The following is a 21911-nucleotide window of genomic DNA, read 5'->3' on the forward strand; positions in this document are numbered from 1 at the left end:
ACGATAAATATTTGAAACATTTGGTGATATGTTTCAATGTATAAATGAAGATATAAAAAGTGTCAATGAAAAGCTTAAGGGAAGTAGACTTATTTTTCATGAGGGAGAAGAGACTGGTTTATGGTATATCATAACTTTAACAATTACTTATTAAGAGATTTTTTTTTATTTTCAATAGAAAACAGTGGCCAATTTCTCTCCATTTAATAAAGGATGGAAATGAAAATTGTCCAAATTACCAATGTGAGTAAATTTAAATGAAACAATTAAAGAGATTCCTGAAAAACTGGTAAATATGTAAAGAAAATCAAATTAAGCAGAATTCAGAGTCTAACAGTGAAAATATCTACATATTATTTAGATGCGAAAAAATTAACTGTATATCTTCATATCTATGTGAAAAAATTAACTGTGTATCTTCATAACTATATTAAGCTTTCTTGTGACCTATAAGTCCTGTTAATATGAAGAAAAATAAAAAGCAATAAAAAGCAAAATGCAACCCTTGGATTTCCCAACTATTTTGTGGCAATTAAATCTCTTCTGATTTCAAATATTTTCTCTCAAACTCAACATTGTTGAAGAATCTGCTAAGTGATTTTTTTTTTCTAAGTGACAAGCTTGATATCAGAGGGACTCCTATTCCACAAGCTTTCAAGAGCTAGCTTTCTATGAACATTGAGGTATAACTGCTTTATTCGTTAAAATTGGCCTCTGTCCCCAGACATCAACTACCCAAGGATTAATGGCTACGATAACTCAGGGTTTTCCAGGAGGCTGATCTGGATCAGTTGTAACGACAAAGAGAATAGAATCCTGCCCCTCTGTTCTCCTCTCCCCGTTCCAGGAATCTCCTCATTCTCCATCTGCTTATAATAAAATTCTACATTCAGATTTTCAAACTTTTCTGGAAATGTTAGCATCTCTCCGTGGATTTTGGGAATCATTATTTCAAATCCCTTTTTCCTCTTAAAAAAAAAAAAAAACCCTTAAGATTATTCTCTAATATGGGATTCAAAAGTCATATGTTAGATTCAAGTTTAATGCCTAGTGAAAGAAAAATTGAGATTCGGCTTTTACCATTCTACTGAAATGCACTGAAGTTACGAAGAATTTCCATACAGCCAATTCCAACAGCAATGTCTTTTTATCCTAGGCCCTCTTCTCTTTTCTCTGTATATATTTCTTTAAGTTATTCTGTCCATTCCCATGGCTTTATTATACAGCATTCTTACGCTGTTGAATCCTACATTTTAAAGCCAGTACTGACTTACCCACTCAGCTCCAAACTCATATATCCAAATATTAAATTAAAACATGTACTTGACTGTCTCTCAGGCATCTCAAAATTAACATATCCCAAAGAGAAGATAACCCTCCACCCAAACCTCATTTTCCCCAAGTTTTTCCCAGCTCAAAAAAATGAAACTAACATCTAACCTGTGACTCATTTCAAAACTGGTGAGTCATTCATAATCATTCTCTTTTCTTCATTCTGCTTATCTTAGTAAGTCTTGCTTGACTACCTCCAAAATATTTGAATTGTTCTACTTCACTCCATTTCTACCACTTCTACACTAGAAGTCCAATTAGCCTTTCTATCTCACTTGGAAACCCCAAAAGCACCCTAATGCAGGTGAATTCCCTATTTCACCTTTCACCACCACCCCACATCCCATTCTCAACACAGAAATCATCATGCTCCCCCATTACTCTAAACCTTCTAGTGTGTTAGTGTGACATATAGCATAAGGGTTCCTGCTGCTTTGGCTACATAGAGGCTGTAATGATATGGCTGCTCTGTCTTCATGTGGTACCAACGTTATCTACCGTGCTTTTGTCACACTGGATTTCATTCTTTATTTAACTGTACAGATCGTTATCGTTTCAAGGCTTCACACTTGTTCCCTCTGCCAATAACAAAATTCTCCAAGAACTTCACATCGCTGATTCCTTCACATTGCTGAATTATTCTCAACTCAATTTTTATCTTTCCAGACTCTTTAAAATACGTTTTATGTTTTAGAGCCATTTTAGGTTCACAGAAAATTGATCAGAAGGTGCCGAATTTCCCTGTACACTCCCTGCCTCCACACATCCACAGCTTCCCCTGTCATCAACATCCCCCCTCAGAGTAGTGCATTTGTTACAAATGCGACGAATGTGCATTGAGATATTATTTTCCCCCAAAGCCCACAGTTTACATTAGGGTTCACCCTGGGTAGTGCACATTTTTATTTTATTTAATTTAAATGTATGATGACATATATCTACCATTACAGTATCATACAGAGTAGTGTTACTATCCTAAAACATCCTGTGCTCTGCTTATTCACCCCACTCTTTCCCAATACCTCTGACAACACTGATTTTTTTAATGTCTCCATGGTTTCCCCTTTTTAAGAATGCCACATAGTTGCAGTCATATAGCACATAGCCTTTTCAAACTGGTTTCTTTCATTTAGTAATGAGCAGTTAAAATTCCAGCATGTCTTTTCATGGCTTGAAAGTTTATTTCTTTTTAGTGCTGAAAAATGATTCCACTGTCTACATGTACTGCAGTTTCTTTATCCATTCGCCTACTGAAAGCCATCTTGGTAGATTCTAAATTTTGGCAACAATGAATAAAGCTGCTATGTTTAGCATCCATGTATAGATTTTTGCATGGACATTAGTCTTTAATTCCTTTGGGTTAAGTACCATAAAGTGCAATGGCTGGGCTATATGATAAGAATATGTTTCGTTTTATAACAATAGTGTCTTGGGAACTTAAAAATTTGCTTGGAGGATAGATCTTATGTTAAGTTTTATTATCATACAAAAAAAAAGACAATAATATATAGGAAAAGCTATTGTGGAAGGAAAGCTATTGTGGTTATGGGTATGTTTATGCCACAGATTGGACAGATGGTTTCACAAGTGTATAGTTACCTCCAACTCAAGTCATCAATTATATATATTAAATATGTACAGCTTTTTACATGTCAAAAATATACATACATACATACATATATATACATACATCATATAAAAGAAACCTCCAAAGTGTCTTTTACCAATGGTACAAAGTGGCTGTACCATTGTTCATTCCCACCAGCAATGACTGAGCGTTCTGGTTGCTCTAGACCTTCCCAAGCATTGGGTATTTTAGATATTGGCATTCTAATAGGAGTATAGTGGCATTGTTGTTTTGATTTACATTTCCCTGATAACATAAAATGTGGAGCATGTTTTCATGAGCTTATTTACCATCTGTGTATCTTCTTTGGTGAGTCCTCTGTTAATGTCTTTGGCTCATTTTTAAATCAGATTGTTTGTTTACTTATAAGAGTTTTAAGAGTTCTTTGTATATTTAGGATAACAGTCCTTTATCAGATATATCTTTTGTAAATATTTTCTCCCAGGCTGTGACTTGTCTTTTTATTCTCTAGACAGTGTCTTTCACAGAGCATTTTTTTTTTTTAATGAAGTCTAGTTTATCAATTCTTTCTTTCATGCATTGTACCTTTGGTGTTGTATCTAAAAAGTCATCACCAAATGTGAGGTCATCTAGATTCACTCCTATGTTTTCTTCTAGAAGTTTTATAGTTTTATATTTTACATTTAGGTCTGTGATCCATTTTGATTCAGACATATTTCACTGCCCATTCTCTTACTGTTCACTGCCCAATTACCCAGCTACTTCTAACATACTTTACTCTTCTATGTAACATACAACCACCTGTCTGCCGGTCTGTCTGTATCTATCTAATCTAATTTCTACCCTAATTTATCTTCATCTATCAACTTAGCCACCTAATCTAAATCATTTATTGCATGTTTCTTGTCTCCCCCACAAGAACAAAAGCTCCACAAGGGAAGAAAAGCTATGTGACTTATTTACTGCGGTATCTTCAGTGTACAGAACTGTTTCAAACATGTAGCATACACTCATTAACCATATGTCAGGTAAATTAATGAATACAATTTGGAGCATTCAGTGGAAATAATGACTTACGCAAGGTGAGCATCTCCAAAATCCCAAACCAAAACATACCAGTCTTAACAAAGTCAAAGTAAAATAATTATCAGTGTCATTCAGAAAGGGGGACGTTCCAAAGAAGGTAATTATGAGAGTTAGTGGCCATTTAGAAAACAAGATACAGTGTTCTCTTTAGTGTGATGACATATGGGAAATTATGAACTAGTAGTGATTCTAAGATTGTGTCTATACAGGCTGACAGAACTTTCTTTTTGTCCCTGATCAATCATGTTTATTTCTTAATTATTTTATACAAATATACAATAATTTTAATACAATTGTTATTGAATTATTGCATAGAATATAAAATTATTATTGCATTATGATATAGAATTATTACAAATTATAATTATATAGGTTATTATAATTACTGTTATAAAATGATCACTGCATAAATATTATAATATTTATTATTATGTGTATTTATTTTTATTATTGCATAGAATGATGATTACTGAACATTGCAAGATTCCTAATCATAGATAAAGGACTTATTTATGTTCTTTATTAAGATGAGAACATGGATTTCTACATATTATGTTGTTTGTTTTACTTAGAAAAGTTGTGGCTTTTTCAGGTTCTTAATGATTTCATAATTGGTACTTTTATATTACCCATACTTGAAATAGCATTTGAAAAATACAGAAATATACAAAGATGATTCAATTTTCTCCATTTCTCCACACCTAACCCCAACTGACAATTCATGTACCTTTTAAAAAATAACTTTCCAATTGTTTGTCAATTTATTTGATTTCTTGTCATATTATTGAATTGTAAAAAGTTCTTTATTAAAGAGATTATATTTGTCTTTGTTTGGAGGGGAGAGGAAATGAGAGAGGGCAAAATTATTAATTGACCATAAAGTAGGCACTTTTCTTGCTGTGGTGCCCCCAATAATAACCAGTATTACCATATTTTGGTATAACAGCTTCCAATAATAACAGCTTCTATTTACATAGATAGAATAATGAATCAAAAAATGACAAAAAGTGTTACCTACATAAATGTTACCCCTTGGAAGATAATATACTTTTCTAGTAATTAACACATAAAGAAGAGAGTTAGCAACTCTGTACTATTGGAAATGCACTGAAATTTTTTTCAACAATTAGAGTGTGAATATTTGAAGCTTACATAATTTGAATAATTACTACATCACAAAGTCTGAAAAATGCAATGCTTTTTTAAAGGACAAAGATGACCTTAATATTTGTGTGTGTGTGTGTGTGTGTGTGTGCACGCTATCAAATGTCTTAATCCTTTCTTCAGCATTTTTGTGAATTTTTGCCAATATTAATTCAGGACAAGGCCCTTAATTTTTGAAATAATGTGTGGTTATTAGTCCATGTTGTAGATCCAATGTCTTTCATTATGTATATAATTGATACGTAGAATCAACACATGGAATATTTATCAAAATAAAATGGGCTTTGAATTCCTAAGTTCTGCAGTCAATAATTTATTTTCTTTTCAAGAAATTGAGACCACGCTTTTATCGCACTGACACGGCTATAGTAGAGAACAGCTGAAAGTGGAGACAATATTTAGGAAAAGTGAAGTGACAGTCAATACCCCAAGCATATCAAGTTTAAGACAAAAGTAGAAATTAGAAATATAGGTGTAGTTTTGAAAGTGTAAATTTTTCTGCCTTTAACACCAGCTATGTGCTTATCCCCAGCACACCAGCTATGTGCTTAATCATGTCTCTATACTGCTCTATTATATAGAGAATGGTATATGAAAAGAAGATGCTAAACAGCATAGAGATAATTGAGAACATGAGTGTGGGAAAACTAAGAAGGGAACATACAAAGAAAAAAGGAAATTTAAAAAGGTCCTACTGGAAGTACAACAGAACCTTGACAATAAAGACTTTTCAAAGTTTTATTTTTCAAAGTCTGTGGTATGTACTAAATTTCAATTTTGCTGAATTTAAATAATGTTTAATGGCACTTTAGTATATGAGAGCCTATCACTAGCTCTTATACGACCCTCTGGTGGGCATTCAAATTTCATCAAAACATCCTCAGTCCAATCTTTGTGAACTATGCACTCACTTTTGTAATGAGTTCAAATGTATTTAAACGATCACCAATTCAGTTTTGTAGCTTCAGGAATATTTCTTCATTATTGGTACTACAAAACTAAATTTAAAAGAGCGAACTTACTTGTGTGAAAAAAATTAATAAATTTTTCATAACGATTGTAATTAAGTTACATAACCATTTTGAGTTGGATATATTCACATCATTTTCCCTGTAAGTATCTTCCTTTATATTCTAGAGAAACTAGCAGAGCCATTAATAAATCTAGATTTTATTACTAGACAATTGTCATAAATTATCCTCTACTAATGAAACAGGACTGACTCATACTTTTAGCCATTCTTGAATTACATGTACAATTACATTTCCTAAAAGAAATGCACAAGTTCCCTCTATCCACACAAGTACTAGTTAAACTTTATTTGTGCTTTTCAGTAGGATTTGCATAGAGAAAAAAACATTTAGATTCTAATTGTTATACTACATTTTAATAGTCATAGTTCTCATATCATTAAACTATACAATAAGTGTTAAATTGCCAAAAGAATATAGTTTGTGATAAAATAACAAAATACTCACGTCATCTACATATTTTCAATATTGAACTTAATGTGAATCATTTAGAAGTCTATATTATTGCATATAAAAAACATCATTTTACATTTTCAAAATGTGAATAAACATGAAAATACAGTTGGTAGAAAAGTCCATTCCACTGCTTTATAATTCAAATAGTTGTAAAAACTTAACAAATCTAGTTTTGGATCTGTGGTTCTAATTTCAGATCATAAACATTAATAATAATAAAGACAATTTTTCACATAAAAATATTATGTATTAAAATATGTATCACTACTTGGCATTTACCTATTCGGTCTTATGTGGTATCAAGTATTGTTATAGAAACCAAATAGCAATCACTAAAAAGAGACACAAAAGTTAGAAATCATCTACTAAGTGAGAAGTAATGTACCACATTACTTTATAATCAGGACAATATTAAAAGCAATAGCAAAATTAAAAAATATTTCAACGTTGTATCATATTTCAGGTATTACTCAAATGCTTAATCTACAAAATCTTTTTAAATTGAAACAATAGCAGCAGCAAAATCAACCAATATTTATTAAGTGCTATTTGCTAAACACTTTTCTTGTATTGTCACTTAATCCTCAGAATGATCCTAATATGTTATCTTTGTTTAACTGGAGCTTAGAGAGGTTAACATCAATACATTTGCACAACTAGCAGTAAGACCAGGATTTGAATCTGAATTTGAGTCTCATGACACTAGTATTTAGATTTTAGACCATGGCTTTGTAGCTTAACTGTCCTGGGATTTGGGGCAAATTGTTCTTGAACACTTCAGCCTCATTTCGTCATGCCTTGTTTCTTTACCTTAAAAAATGTGTAGTTATGTTAAATTACATCATATATGTAAAGCTCCTAGTACAGAATTTTTTAAGAAAGGCAATTGTTCAATGAATAATTGCTGTCTCCATTAGTCTCTACAGAACCTGAACAGCTACCATTCCCACTCCCCATAGAATTTGGTGTGTCTTGTCAGTAAATACTGCACTCTGCTTAGTAGTTTACATGAGTTGTATGTGTCGGAACATGATGTAGTGAACAAAAATACGAAAACTGAAAATATGCATTTAAATATTCACTCTATTAACTCAACTATTATGCAATCATGAAGGAGGGACACGATTAAGAATATAATCTGAACTCAAAGCAGAATGTAAGAGTATCTCCCACCCAAATAGCACTGATTCTGAAAAGCATAAGAAAAATGAATTATGCCTAGAGAGAAACAGGTAAAGATTCTTTTATTTATCTATCTGTGGTATTATTAAAGAATCAACTCTACCTAATAGGAGATTTCCCAGAATATCTCACACTTTCCCCTCTTATTTTTATACGTCATTAAGAAGCACTTTTGTGATTCGATTTTTTACATTTTTATAACTTTGCATTATCTTAAATTCTGCTAAGAATTGAAAATATTGTGAGAAAACTGATATATCTAGTCTGATATGACTCATATATTGGCGAGTGCACATATAAAGAACACTAGAAAATTCTGATTCATATATTTCTGAAAGTAAGTAGTGAATATTAGTAACAGGCAAATTGTTTTTTAAAATTTTACTTTGACATTGATACTTTCTTAAACAGTCACACTCATATTCTTAAAAAAGGATTTCAATGAGTGAAAGATCTGATCAAATGATACATACTTATAAATCTACATAAAATCATTCTCATACATTATTGAAATCCCCCAATCTAAATTAGAGGGACTTTAGCTTGATTAAGTGGTAATTAAGAAAGTAGGGTTTAAGTCTAAGGTTTGTCTAGACAGGTAATTTAATCATTACTGGGTTTTAGTTTTCCTTAGTAGCATAAAGGCAATGAAATAAGTTTTAGTATCCCAAAACGTTAAATTGTATAGCTTCAAAACTCATTGATAAACAAAATAAAAATTTTAATAAATGGCAAATCATATGGGCAAAAGTCAATCCTGCATTGTATGTGATATTTTAATCCATAGTAATACAAAATATTACAAATGCCAGGGATATAAAGTGATGACAGATAAGTGATTTCTTATAATCCTTCTTAATGCTCATGTCAACCACTGGGAATTATAAAACAATGAGGAGTAAACATTATTACCCACAAAGAAATGTTTTCAAATACCAGATACTCTGCTGCTTCTCTAACATTTTAGAAGATTCATACCCAAGGCTTTATCTTTGGTACATTTTAATTGCCAGCATCTTGTCTATCACTATGTTTATGTGGTATTTAAATCCAGTTGCATGGTTAAAAAAAAAATTAGCTTATCTTAAATCAGAGAATGAAATCATTACAAGTTAAAATTAAATGGGGAGGACCTTAAGATCGTTTCTTTTTAGCATAAATATAGGGAAATATATTTTCATTCATCATCATTTTATTATCTTAAGATATTTTCTAATCAGATGGTTTTACTTGAAATAAATGTGGGGTTTTTTTTGTTTTCTTTTTATGTGTTTTAATTGTCTTTCGAGGGTGAAGGTTATGCATTTGAGGGCAATGAAAAGAACTTTAGAAGTCATGTGTTAGTTACATCACAGAAAAATGATTAAATTTCCTGTAGTAAATCCAACTATTTATAATGAAAAATATGAACAATTCTAAGAATTGTGCATGACAGCCACTGAAATCTCACTCAAGAAGACTGTATATTTGATTTGAAAGTAAACTGTAGATTTTAATACTGTGCTTCTAAAATTTGATAATAGTAAAGTAAAATAAAATGTATGCTAGATTTAGGGTTAACCAGAGTCATAATACATAGAAATACTTAACAAAAATTACAACATTTATCTTTGCATTGTAGGAAGATATAAAAATTGGTATTTTTTTTTCAGTTTTATGAAATGTAATTTTCATTAAGACTACATACACATTAAAAAGCATTTGAAAAATTTAGGTGAGTCAGTAAAATATAGAGTATACATATATATATATATATATATATATATATATATATATATATGTATGCAAGTATGTGTATATGTGCATGTGTATGCTATTTTAGAAATACTACACTAGAATTTTAAGTTGCTTCCTTGGAACCATTTATTCTAGACATATAGAAGTATCTCTAAAAAAAATGAAAGTTCATTTGACTTTTGAATCTAGGGATAAATCTTGGCAGACAGACATAGGGTCTTTTCTAGAGAAATTTCTAATAAGCTAATAAGCACTTACAGAGTAGATAACCCTACCCTACAAAATAAGATATAACTACTCAGAATAATATTGCTTGTGTTTAAGTATTACCTCTTTAGAAGTCCATGATGTAGCAAGTTTAATCACATTTGTTTTTTTAACAGTCATTTTTCTCAGGACCCTTGTGTGTTGAGGTAGTATTTTAGGACAAACTGACTAACTGGGAGGTCTGACAAACTTTAAAAATACTCTATGTAAAATTCCCTCTCTATCTATATCACTATATCTTTCTATCTCTCTTCAACCTCTGTTTTTTCTAATTTATAAATATATAAATACATTTTGATGAAGACAGGGCATCTTACTGGAATAATGGGATAGTTGAGCATCAAAGATGAGGCCTTTTAAGCATACCCCAAATAGAAGAGACTTACATTAGAAAATGTAAATTTCTCTACATAAGAGATAATCAGGATTTTTTTTTTTCTCTTTTTGAAGCAGAGGGAGGGAACCTGACAGTTGGTGCTAGAGAAAATTATCCTAAGAGGCAAGGGTAAGATAGCAACAAAGGGCATAATACAGCCAGGGAGAAAATTCCCCTTTATGTGTAATGGGTGTCTACTTTCAGGACAATGATGTTTAGTATGTAAATTTTCTCATGCCATATCTATTTTTACAATGTGCTGCCCTATCACCTGCAATGAAAATAATTTGCACCAATAGGCCTGTTTTAATGGTATTTATGGAGAATAAATGAAGAGTTAATTGAGAAAATAGTAATAATAAAGAGGACAAAGAAATTTCAAAAGGGCATTTAAGGTGGGCAGCATTTGTGAAATAAACTTAAACTATTAAAGTATATCATATTGATTTTGAATCCTAAAATTTTAAATAATATTAGAGAGTTGGAAAATCTCAAAGTTCATTCAATGATATTTAAAATTTTCTTATTTAGACATAAAAGGACATTTACAGAATGCTAAAAGTTTAGAATCACCTGGAATATAGTTATTTCATAAAGGGATTTTTTTTAATTATAATAAAAAATAATATTTATTTGTATAATTTATTGTCTTGTATATAATGAACGTTACTATTTTAATCTTAGTTTTGCTAACAAGAATAAATTTTAGCAAAGATGATCTATTTTAAATAGCTACAATTTCCTCATATTTTCCATTACTATTTTAAATATATCTTGACATTTATTTTCAAGGCAAAGAAACATAAACCTAAATGAATGAAATGACTTCATGATAAGCACACATGAGGAAATCTGAGTTATAATCTCAAAATCCTTTTGTAAAAGGAGTAGTCTGGGCATTTTCTTAAAAATCAACTTATGTAGTTGATTTGTGGAAGTCTTAAGTAAACATAATTTGAACACACTTAAAAAAGAGAAATAAAGACAACAATAAACTTATTTCTATACCCCCTCCAAAGAGATATACTCAAAAAGAAGTTTAAATAATGGGCTGATTAAGAAAGAAAGAAAAAAAAATTTTGGATGAAGAAGTTCACAAAAAGTACTAATCAATCATCAAATGTAATTTTTTTCCCCTGAAACACAGGGATTTTAGACTGCTGTTCTTTTCGCCTCCTGCTTGCTTCCCATGAAGGATGAAGAGGCAGCAATGACTGCTGTTTTATATTTTCAGGTCCTCTATGTGCAGCCTTAATAAACTGATTCTTGAACTGAGGTTCATTTTCCAGAAAGCCTGGGGTGTTGTTCTTTGGAGCCTGTTCTCTGCAACTCCTTTAGAGCTTTTAGATCCAGATAAAGAATGGAAAAACACTGATTCAAACTTCTTTACTTCTGTACTTGGCTTGTTTTTGTCATTTCTTATACCCTGATGGGTTTCAAGTATATCTTCTTCAGGGAACACTTTTTTGGTGAATTTTTGTTCCAAAGCTGAAGAATGGCAACTACTTTCCTTCTTTCGTGTCCGTCTAACTTTCCCAATGAAGAAATCATCACCACTATCACTATCCTCAGACATGGAAGATTGTTTGTAAAACCTTTCTTCTGTGCTATCATCAAAATACTCCTCTTCTTCATGTAATTCTTCTCCATCACTGTTACCACCAAGTGAGCTATCAGACTCTTTCTCTTTTTTGATTTGATTTAACGCTTTGATTTCTGGGTCAGCAGGTATCTTTTGGGGTTCAGAGGGAACTACAGAATCCTTTTCAGAAGTCTTTGAAGGAGAATTTGTAATGTCGACTGCTTTGGGTCTATGTTCCATCATGGCTATTTTTTCTTTTGAATTATTTATTGGTTTCTTTGCCAGTATTTTGGTTTCTTTGTCTTTTTGTTCACTGATATTAATTCCTTCAGGCTGTACCTTAATGGCATCATCAGTTGAACACAAAGTGTTCTTGGAATGATTTTCTTCTGAAGCTTTATTTGATGACTTAACTTCAGCATCATTCTGTCTTGCATCTTTAAAGGCTTTGACGGCAGCTTTTAGGGCATCTATTTTTTTCTTCAAAAGAGGGTGCATTGCTAATCTGGCAATTGCTCTTTCAGTTGTAGTAGAATCAGGCTTTTTGCAGATTTTTTCAAAATTGATATCATCACCAAGAGCAGATTTAGTTACTATATCAGGTTTCAATTCCTTCATGGCATGGATTTCTTCCAGCAATCGTTGTGCCCGTCTCTGGTTTTTTAACAGTGCATCTTCGGTACCCTTTTTTGACTTCAGTCTGCCAACACTCCTGACAAGTTTTCGGATAACCAAAACTCGGATTCTCTTCACTTCTTTTCTCATCTTCACAACCTCGTTATTGAGGTTCAAAGTCCCTGGTTGAGCCATGGTAGGTCTAGGAAGAGGGCCTGCAGCGGCCGGCTAGGGATTTTTAATTTTCAAAGAACTTATCATTTGTATTTGTTGCCTCTAATTTACTTTAATAAATGAAAAATAAAAAGTGTGGCCATCAATTACATTCATTGTATCAGCTTATCTCTTCAGAAACCTTTTTTTTTAATGCCATTTCCCCTTATTTATAAATACTTGAATGTAGGTAAGTATATTAAAAAATATATTTTCCTAAACCTACCATAACTGGATGTCAATTGGACCCCTTTTAATTTTGTCTAGGTATAGTCGATGAGTCTTTCTTAGAATTTATGCAGGAGGGTTATATTAGTTTTCTAGGGCTTCCATAATAAAGTACCACAGATTGGGTAGCTTAAACAAAGACATTTATTTTCTCACAGTTCTGGAAGCTAGAAATCCAAGATCAAGGTGTCTGCAGAGTTAATTTCTTCTGTGGCATCTTCCTTGGCTTCTTCCCTTCTTCTTCACATGGTCTTTCCTCTGTGTATCTGTGTCCTAATCTCCTCTTTTTATTGGTACATCAGTCATACTGGATTGGGGCCCACCTTAATAACCTCATTCAACCATGATGACTTAATTTAATGTCCCTATCTCCAAATATGGTCACAACCTGAGGTCCTAGGCCTTAGGATTTCAACATACAAATCTTGGGGAACACAATTCTGCCCCCAAAAGGGGATGTATTAGACTAATTTACTTTATAGATTTAATCTAATCACTCAGAATCCTAAAGTGGTGGGTTTGGACCTCACCACGTCTGTGGAGAAATTTGTACTTTTTTGTAAAAAATGTTGTATCTGGAGAGACACTTTAGCATCTTACTTGACTCCGGTCTGATTATATTCCAGGACTACCATGAAGATGTACTGAAAATTCTACCACACTGGAGGAGAACAGTATACCATTCAGTTGGTGATCTTGCTGTCATGGAAGCGGCTTGTAATCTCTGATTTTAAATAAATACCTTACACAATTGTGAACTTATCAATTAACAGAAACTACTCTCCAATATACGTCTATTTCCCTGTACATTCTGACCTAATTCATAGCCACCTACCTACACGTAGTTGTCTGTGGTTATCTTTTGCCAAACTGTTAAAATAGTCTTAGCTAAAATAATCTATTTTGCTTTTTTCTAGTTCTATCTTAACTTTTCCTTCTGCTTTTGATCCTCAAGATTGGGATATGGAAGGATCCTTATCTTCTTTACCACACAATTCCTGTTCCAGGAACTTCAGTGTTTGCAGTTAGGTGCTTGACTTTATTCCCTAATTTCAACACAGACATCTTTTTCATTTTATAATTTCCTACTTTTGTAATTTGGTTGGTTCTTGCACAGATTTGAAAATTTGCCATTACTCTAAGCTATTATTCCCCAGAAATTCCCCTTCACAATGCTTATTTCTACCTGGATATTCTAAAGATTCCCAAAATACTAGTATTCAGGTCCCCAATTCCTAGTTTTCTCCACTATAATACATTTCTCTTCGATAGTTTGAAGTTTAGAGAATGAAATTTGTAAACATATAGCCATTTTGAGTTAGCTCAAAATAATCATCAGGAAATAAAACTCTTGTCCATAAAATTAAAATCTGTATCAATCAATATAAGGCCATATTATTTCCCTTCAATGGAACCCTTTTGAGTTCAAATATTCTTTCCACTGAATGTGAAACCACTTACAATCTAGTCCTAAGTTATTTTTCAATTGGACTCCCATTATTGTTCCACCTTTCTTCTTTAATCAAACAAGATATACCAATATTCTTTTCCCAAAATATATTTAACACTTCCCTTTCTTGGTGTTTTTATCACACTGTTTACCTGAAATATCATTTTCTTTCATTGTATCTGTCAAACATTTTTATATCCCCAACACCTCTATTTAGGCAGCTGGCTTTACAGCAAGTTTTCAGTCCATCTTTCATTATCTGAGCCTAAGGCCCAGGTGGGCATTTATTACAGAAATAGCAAGCCCTCCTCATCTTCATCAGCAGGCACCAGAGAAAATGTGTACCACAGTGTAATTCTTCCAAAAGAAGTAGTGTTTAAACTTCATCATTTCTTCTAATCAGGGTTGACTTCATTAACCAGTGAAGTTACATAGGGCCCAACACTCAAAAGTGCCCTGTACGTGAGGTGGTTTAATGTTCTGTGTCATGATTTGGAAACTCTGATTTTTACACTTGTGTTTTATACATAAGTCCTATCAGACAGTGCAGGATTGTGGTGGGTAGGGTCAGATTTAAGTGAAGGCCCTGCGATATCTGGGGCTGGGCAAGGTGGCAGCAATCGCTGACTTAGGCAGGCACCTCCATGATGCTTTCCAAGGGGACTTGGTGGGGCCTCTCACCCACTCCCTAGAACATCCCAGCACAGAAATTGCAATCCACTGGGGATATGCATGGGTCAGGATGGTGGGCCCTGGGGAAAAGGAAACTGATTTACTGTCCCCAGACAGAGCCATGCATTTTCATTTTGCACTGTGCCCCTCAAATTATGTAGCAGACCATGCCTCAAATGAATCCCCCAGCAAAGAACCACTCTATACCAATTAGTCTAAGGTAACAGGAGCTCGTTTTCTCCCAGCTACTCACACAGTTCAACATTTAAAATTAAACAAAAGCACACGGAGGGTTAAAGGCTCTCCACAGCCACCGATCACAGTTTTTCCTCACAGATGGTTTCATTAAATATCTTTATTGTGTTAAATTGAATTAACACAGTTCTGGTAAGATTTACACATATCTGAATAATTATCAAACATGTATAAGTGTAATCTGAGGAAAAAACAAACAGTTCTGTACATAAAAGTTGTAAAGGGGCATAGAACATATGCCCAGATTCTGGAACTGCCACTTTGTAGATGTATATTCTTACAACATTCTTTACTTTCCAAATAGCATATTTTTATTTATTGTTACTTTTTTTTTATTTGTTTAAACCTAAAATATACCTAAAACAAAACTGGTACTCAATAAATTTTAATTACCTTCTTGCCCTAAAATAATTATCTTCCATTATTAACTCAGAAAAGCACAGTGAGCTGCCATTTAGCCCCAAAATACATAGCAAAGGCCATGGCCTGGAAATAAAAACTTTGACATAAAAAGAACAAATTTATTTTTCATAATTAATGAGAAATTTAGTTTCCAGGAAGAACTGACAAAAGGGTAGATGGGCCTTAGGAAGAGGAGGGAAAAAAGAAGATGATGTAATTGGCAAACCATAACCATTGATGGTTAGTGAGAATTACTGAAAGACATTTTAATAATATGGGTGAACCCTTTGTTATACAGTAATAGCACACAGTACCCTTCAATACAATATCTCCCAATACTCAATAAAAGTAACAAATACATATAGTCTTTGGCAGTAGTATTGTGAAGAGTGACAAAGTTAAGGGGGGTCTCTGAAGAAGTACCATGGCACAGTAGTGATAACCCATTATTATGGTGTAGCCCAGCAACTGTGTTACATTCACCAGGAGGAAGAACTCAACCCTACTAAGTGAGCTTCCAGTACCACCTTTGCTGGAGAGAATGGAATAATAATAAACTATCACTAAAAATAATAGCAAACACTTAGAGGGCATTAAATATGTAATAGACACTGTTATATACAACAGTAAACACGACTCTGAAGCAGATACTATTGACATACAGTAAGGAACCTAAGGCACTGATCTGTGCACACTGTCACACAGATTACAAGTGGACCAGCCAGGAACTGAACCATGACTCTTCATCTCCAGAGCTTGTGCCCTTTACCTCGCAAGATCTCTGTGTACTGATTCTTAGTTTCATTAGTAGAGGTGAATGTGAATTCAATTTTTCCCCAGGTAACATCTGACTTATGCTAATTTTGATCTTCGTCTCAATCAACTGAGTGGGCACAGCTGGACCTTATGCAAATGACCTGGGGATTTAGACAAACAGTAGTGGCCTTTGCAGTAGGAGATCGTGACATTTAATTGTACATACATATCTTTACCTTATATTCAGCAGGAGATACTGAAATTGAATTGAAACTGAATGCAATCTTCCTTATGCACTGTTGGTCAAAACAATATGTTCTACTTTTTTTTATTTTTAACTGCTGATTTGAATGAGTGCCACAGAGCAACTATGCGTGAGCTTCTAGCTTTAACTTGTTACTGCTCCTAGGTAAGCAGCACTATATAGGTTACCCAAAATTCCATTTGGGATTAGAAGTCAGGAAAGGGACAGGAAATATTCACCTTAGATGCATGTGGCTGTCCTCAGATATAAGAATAAGAATCCTGTGTGGTCTCAAGTTAATGCTAGGTTTAAAAATTATATCTGAGACCCAAACATGAATTTTCCCATGGAAAGGTGTTAGATTTTATTAAAATACAAATGAAAAGAAATGTTGGCTCTTACTGTGAAAATATGCCAATTTCTGAAGTCTAGTTAGCTAAAATACTCATGAAATTATTGGAAAGCCAAAGGATAAGAAAGCAATTTAAAAGGCCTGAGATTGGAGTACTGCCTCTGGAAATCAAGTTTGCGAATAAATCAACAGAGAACTAGAGTGGATTCTGTCTTACTGTCAGAATGAAAACAAAATAAAGGAAGAGAAGACAATTGAGCCAAAAGTGGAGAGAGGTTCCCTTAAGAGAAATGAGGAAATATTAAGAGACAGGCTGGATACACGTGAAATGAAAAATGAGATAGTGATGGCCAGAATAGGTCAGTATAAAAGGAAAACGTAGGCTTACTCACATTTAACTGTTTTTAAGGAAGACATTAGACAGTGTGTCTGAATTATTAATGAGGTCCAGGATTAAGAATGCAGCACGTTCTCAGGACAGTCTCACTTAGCCCAAACATGGATTTCAAAAAGGAAATGGAAAATTTTGATTACATCAGATTTTTTTCACTTTTCAGGAAACACTCTGCTCAGGTGAATTTATCCCTACCAGATATTTTAAATAACGTATCATAATAAACACAACGTTTAAGTCAATCTAGTTTAAGCCCAAAGGTCACAGATTCTGAAATAGACTATCGTTTTGATGAATATAAATATTAGATCCCTCCCACACACATTTATAATGCATTATTCAGATACCACTGAGTGACTGGTATGACCCTCGATGTCAGTGAATTTTTGTTGTAGAATATAAATTTTCCTGGGAAACATGTTGGAGGTGAGGATTTGGCTTGTTTTATTTTTTTTTAGTATTTGGGAGTATGGGGCTGGTGCTATAATAACTTTATGTCATATTAGTTGAACACTTTAAAAGTGATATTCATGAGAGACTTGGCATTAGATTTAAATGACTTCTGATGTCCGAAACAACTTAGCCCCAGTCCACAGAGAAACATCTAAAATGGACACTGCCATTTGAACCCCAGTCTTACGTAGACTCCTCTCCAAATTAATCCATATTAGGAAATAAAAGCTAGAACTTTGCCTATTAGGCTGAAACCATAATTTCAACACACCAGTCATTTGCTAAAACTCCAGCAATGATACCTTTACTGAGGCTTTCAGCACTTGATGTCAATACCAAAACTGCCCAGGGAAGCCGATACCAAATTCTTGCACAGAAATTGTGAGATGACAAATGTTCACTGTTTTTGGAACCCATTAAGATTTGGTATAATTTGTTTCTTAGAAATATTAATCATAAATGATGTATGGAGCAATGGATTTACATTGGCTTGCTGGATTACATTTACAATGCTTAAAAAGCATTGGCTTGCCATGACAATGTTCTGTTTAGGTGAGCTAGCCTGGAGCATGGTGTGAATTCTTTTACCTATTCTTGAGGAACTCAATTCTAAAACAATGCAGTTAAAAGGACTGTTGTGATTCTAACCCCTAATTTATGTCTTGGGTCTTAAAATTTGCACAAATTTAGATGAGGAGGAACAAAAAATTAGAACAAACCATTCCACTCAGACTCTATCCTTGTTCAATCCCACTCTTAAGTTGTTTTTTGTTTTGTTTTTACATTTTTATCATTGCTGTGAATAAGATGCTTTATTTCACATCATTCTCCTTACTATTATTTTGGTCCAAAAAAAATCTGTGATATGCGTGCATTTACTTTACAACAAAACATTTAACTGAAACACTTATTATTTCTGATACTTGTTCAGCTGATTATCACGTGATTCTCATACAGATAATCCTATCACACGCAGCGTGGGGAAAAATACTAATACTTATACCTTATGTAACTTTCCTGTAATTGTATTGCCTGGTGCTCAAAGAACACTTATAAATAATAATAATAATAAAGTTGACACCTAGAAATAATTCTGTTACAAATTTTAATGTGGATACCTTTAAGATCCGTAGTTTTAAGGCACTGCATGCTTACTTGATTTGTTTTGTTTTGCTTAGGCAATGTATGATTCATTTGAGTGAACTGCAAAATAATCCTGACTCCTATAATTTTATCAGTGGACTTTTCAAAGTTTCTGCTTTGCCTAGTTATCCCTTTCCCTATTAAGATGTTAGGACTGGAAGAACAAAATACATGGAACATCATACAATAGCTCCATTATTAAAAAAATCCAACTGGGTTTCTGACTCCTCCTTTTCCATTCCAGTTTCAATCTAATGCTAAATTTCACCCTGTAAAAGCACAGTCTGCAATTGTGACTTGATACTACAGGCTTTGATTTTGATTTTGATCTAAATATTTTAAAAGCAAAAGAAGTCGTGAAAAGTATAGCACTGAATTTTATACTGCTGGCCTCCTGTATGTTTCACAGGTATTTTAACAGGGGATTGCTAACAATTTAAATGGAATAAAAGTTGGATACTGCACTGAAATATCTTATTCCAAGATATTAATCACTCTCAAGTCACTAATCCATTCAAAGCTTTTCAGTTTCTACATTAGTTGGTCAGACAGTACCCATACTAACCCCATCCTTCTAAAAGCACTCTCATCCTTAAACACTGTAAGACAATAGGACTGCAATATATTTGGATAAGGGGATGCTCTTTTACATTTTTATTGTCACTTCCTTTTCCTTTAGCTGATCTTGAAAAGTTGAAATGTTTTCAGTTCTTTTTCGTTCCCACTTCTCACTCTCTACTCCCATGGTTTGAACTACTGTACCATCTCTACCATTTCCTAAATACCCATCTTGCGTTGTGAGTTCTCTCTTTAACTCCAGATACGATTATTCTACTGGTTCCTCAACTTCCTTAATTTGTGGCCTTATAAATACTCAAATTAAAAATGCCCCAAGGTAAACCTTTTCTATTCCTTTCCAAAACTGGTTCTTTTTAGAATATACTTTATCAGAAATTACAGCTACTCTCCAAATAACTTTTTATAAACCAGCATTCTGAATGTCATTATTTCTTCTTCAAACTAATTTCCCAAATCTGCTCCCAAGTATCTCTCATATTTATTTACTTCTTTATAGACCTATTGCTACGACCCTCATCCATGCACTAATACAAATCACATATGGACTCCCAAAACAGCCTTTATCTTCCTGCTTATACTTTAATGCCTGTCCACACGATTCTTCCCAGTGGTAGGCAGAAATGTGGTATTTTCCGTACAAAATAATTATAATCTTCATGATTAAGTTACTTGATGGCTTTTAATTTTTATAGGCTGAAAAAATAAGGCTTTGAAGACATCTCATGGTTTTGAACCTACTTCTCTCTCACATCTTTCAATAGACTCTTCACTGATTCACTCTAATTTAGTTATGATGGACCTCTTCTTGTTTCCTGAATGTAGCCTATTTTCACTCAAAGTTAAAATATTTTACCAGGGTGACCTCCCATGACATTTCACGCTTATCTAGTTTCCTGTATCTTTATAACATTTAGTGTACTTTACTTGGCCTTTTAATAACTAATTGCATTTCATTTCACTACATATTTAAATACTTGACTTAATTTCACACATACTACAGTTACAGTTGTTTTCCACTCTCAAAAACACTTTTGTAATTATTATTCACACACAAACAAACATGCACAGACATTCACTCCTATACAGCTTAATGGACATTCCCACATTAATCTTTTATTACAACTGTTTGTTATGACTTGTGCTAGTTTTTACAATGACCTAGGCCAAAATTAACAGCTGGATTCTAACCATTATAAGTAAAATGATTTTTATTGCCAAAATGTAAACTGTTTCTATGTTTAATGATGTCAGCTTACAAATACCTATATTAATTTGTTTGTCTGAGCAAAGTAGTAAACATCAGATTGTATTTTTCAATACCATCACCTGTGTCTCTCCTCCCTTAATTTTTAATGAGGTATATGTTTGGCTGTATTCTTGTCTTCAGAACAATTTTTTGTTATAAGATATATTTAATTCATCTACTAATAGTAACAGTAAGCATTTTCTATGCATATTAAGTTAGAACACTACCAGAACCTTAGGCCTTATTTGCCACTTACATCTCCAAATCCATGGAAATTAGATGCATCCATCACTATGGGAACTGTTGACATGCTAGAGATCTTACATTTCAAAAGGAATGTTCTGATCTTTAGAATATTTTAATGCCCAAATTCATGCTATACGCTGCTCCATAGTTTTGGAAATTTGCCATTCTCTCTTTCAGGGTATACCGACATTGGGGGGAAAACAGTAAACCGTCCAGAATTATCTTTGTGTAATCTCTTCTTGGTACTTAGTTTATTAGCTACACTAGAAGTCCACTTTACATATCTGTTTATTTATTGGATACATAAATTACTGTCTGATCATCTTCCTAATTTTACATAAATTTTATCATTTATATAGTGGAGATATCCAGGAATTATTAGTCACTTGCCCATGAGTTTCATAGAACCCAATATTTCAGTTTAAAATTAATTATTGTTAATATAATTTATTTAGAAAAGAACACTGAACCCTGTCTATTTCTTCCCTGTAATGTTATTAGTATTCTGTCCAGCAAAGCAAATAAATGAAAATACAAAATTCAATACACACACACACACACACACACACACACACACACACACACTCACACATAGTCACAAAGACAGGGAGCTTACTTCAACATCACTGACAGGAGCATTGCATAATTTATACCATGTTTGCTCCAAAATATCACTCTGATCCTCCCTCACCCATGAACAGACCAAATATAGATTAAATGAATTATAAAAAAAAATATGTACAGACTTCTGGTTCATCTGGACATGAGAAGAATTTGGAAGTATTTTGAGTTGTCCCTATAACAAGCAAAAGCTACACAGACTAAAAATTGATTCTTTCCTTGGGTCAATCAGATAAATAAC

At 33.1% G+C, this 21911-nt stretch overlaps 1 protein-coding gene across 1 annotated transcript; it reads right to left on the reverse strand.

Moving 5' to 3' along the window:
• Positions 1 to 11280: 11280 nt before the first annotated feature.
• On the reverse strand, positions 11281 to 12638 carry LOC117032182 (serum response factor-binding protein 1-like). Its single transcript, XM_033123501.1, is given in 2 exon segments — positions 11281 to 11555; positions 11558 to 12638. Coding segments are annotated over 2 exon segments (1281 nt in total). The 5' UTR covers positions 12612 to 12638; the 3' UTR covers positions 11281 to 11328.
• Between the last annotated feature and the right edge of the window lie 9273 nt (positions 12639 to 21911).

The sequence above is a fragment of the Rhinolophus ferrumequinum genome, chromosome 12 (assembly GCF_004115265.2).
Source record: "Rhinolophus ferrumequinum isolate MPI-CBG mRhiFer1 chromosome 12, mRhiFer1_v1.p, whole genome shotgun sequence".
Lineage (NCBI taxonomy): Eukaryota > Metazoa > Chordata > Mammalia > Chiroptera > Rhinolophidae > Rhinolophus > Rhinolophus ferrumequinum.